Source organism: Haliaeetus leucocephalus, unplaced genomic scaffold, assembly GCF_000737465.1.
Source record: "Haliaeetus leucocephalus isolate CR32 unplaced genomic scaffold, Haliaeetus_leucocephalus-4.0 Scaffold773, whole genome shotgun sequence".
Classification (NCBI taxonomy): Eukaryota; Metazoa; Chordata; class Aves; order Accipitriformes; family Accipitridae; genus Haliaeetus; species Haliaeetus leucocephalus.
The window spans coordinates 3,504,114-3,506,142 of NW_010973209.1; the positions used below are offsets into that span (position 1 = coordinate 3,504,114).

At 45.2% G+C, this 2,029-nt stretch overlaps 1 protein-coding gene across 1 annotated transcript in view; it reads left to right on the forward strand.

Moving 5' to 3' along the window:
* LOC104840514 (neurogenic locus notch homolog protein 4-like) overlaps positions 1-1,764 on the forward strand; it is a 28,314-nt gene extending 26,550 nt beyond the window's left edge. The window contains exons 13-15 of the mRNA XM_010581486.1: positions 631-813; positions 917-1,111; positions 1,612-1,764. Of these exons, the coding sequence (XP_010579788.1) occupies positions 631-813; positions 917-1,111; positions 1,612-1,764 (531 nt within the window). The remainder of the gene's footprint in view (positions 1-630; positions 814-916; positions 1,112-1,611) is intronic.
* The last annotated feature ends 265 nt before the right edge of the window (positions 1,765-2,029 follow it).

Genomic DNA, 2,029 nt, shown 5'->3' on the forward strand with positions numbered 1-2,029 from the left:
CCCCCCCCCCAAAGGCTGCAATTGTTAATGGAGCAAGCTTAATGCATGTTTTCTGTCTTTACTTAGCCTTCTGGCTGTCAGTGCAGGCTGTGAAAGAGAGTTCAAAGGTCAGGAATTGGTGCTGCTCTTCTCTAATGAGTTTTGGGATCTTTCATTGCGATTGTCTTGTCTCTGGAAAGAGTGAACTCTTCAAATATTAATAGCTGTTAAAAGAAGAAGCCTCTATTAAGAGTAAGAAATGCAGTTGGATTCTCTTCCACTTGGATGAATCCACACTTTTATTTAAGAACAAGGTAATAGCTCTTATCCCGGTTACAGCTCTTCCAAGCGCAGAAGAGCATTTTCTGCGCAACTGTATAGGCAACATGTAGGACCTGTCTCAATGACAAGATTTTACCTTAAAAAAAATCTCACCTAAAATAAGTATCCTACATGGTCAAAACTTTACTGGTAAGACTGTGAATTCCCTTCCTTCCCTTCTTTTCTGCTCCGTTTTCTTGCAGTAAAAAAATGCCAGGTTATTCAAATTGTCGATGAAGCTTGTATCTTTCTGTGTTGAATCTTAACAGATTCTTCTTCCCTGCTCCAAAGAAGACAAAGCCATGCCTGACTGTGTATTTTGCTTTCCAGACGGGGGATTGCCCACCCGGCTACAACTGTCCTCCAGGGACTGGATTCCCTTTCTCCTTCCCCTGTATGCCAGGCTTCTTCTGGGATAATTCCAGTGTAGAGGGTGAAGATGCTTGCAAACCATGTCCACCTGGGTACTACTGTGACTCTCTTGCCATGTTGGAGCCCAAACCTTGCCCAGCGGTAAGTTGTTCTTTCGCGGTTATCTAATGGAAGAAGCTGGTCTGTGGAAGTCTATTTAATAGAAGAGCCTTAAATGCTGTATTAAGCTGGCTTTGTTTTGCAGGGCTTTTACTGTGTCAAAGGCAGCTCTAAACCTGAACCTTGCCCAGAGGGTACATACAGTAACAAGAAGGGGCTGTCTGGACCCTCGGAGTGCAGCCCCTGTGGCCGTGGTTTCTACTGTGCTGCTCCAGGACAGACTGGGCCAAGTGGTCCCTGTGAGGCTGGATTCTACTGCCAGGGCAGGGCCCTGACTCCAGTAAGTCACGTGGCAAGGTTTTCTTCTTCTTATCTAATTGTGCTCCACTGTGGGGTTTTTTTTCCCACTGTGGTGCTTTTTGTCAACCCAGTGACTTCCAGAGTCGCAATTTGGTACTGCTCACGCTCAAATTTATGGCGTAAGGACCGCTCATGCTGCCCTCAAAGGGAGTGTAACCACATCATATTTTTCCCTCTCAACACTAACAGCCCCTTAATTAAAAATGCAGCCAGGTGAAAAGGCTACAGGTGAAAAGTTCAGTGGGTGTGAATCGCAGTGGGGTTGCTAGTGTAACAATGTCATCCATATTTATTCTTTTTGCGTTTGCTACATTTCCCTTAAGTAGGTGTTGTCTGTTTTCTGTACAACAGAGTATGTCTCTTGTTTTTCTTTTCTTTATTGCCTTGGGCCCAAATCAGTATGATGCCTTTAAATATTTTAACGCCGTTTACTCCTTCTTTTTTTTTTTTTTTTTTGAATGATGCCTTTTCCAATTTCAGTTGCCCGCAGATGGCGTGACAGGAAACATGTGCCCTGCTGGGGCATACTGCCCAGCCGGCTCTCCCTCACCTATCCCCTGTCCTCCAGGAACTTACAGCAATGTGAGTGGGTTGAGAAGCCTCCATGAGTGCTTGGACTGCCCACCTGGGTGAGTATCATCTTTGGAGAATACAGCTGAGTTCTGTCCCATTGCAAAGGGATTGTTCAACCCCCAAGTTTGTTACCAGAGCAGCCCATCCTTACCTTCAGCCCTCTTACAGAGGAGTTCCCTCTGTTCCCAAGGCCCTAGTACAAATGCACAACCTGCATTCTCCATGGCTACATACCTGTATCAGTAGATTTACAATAAGGAATTTGAATTGTCTGAGTTGTCCCCCAGCTTTTAGTGTTCCCTGGCTTCTGTCAAGACTCATTATG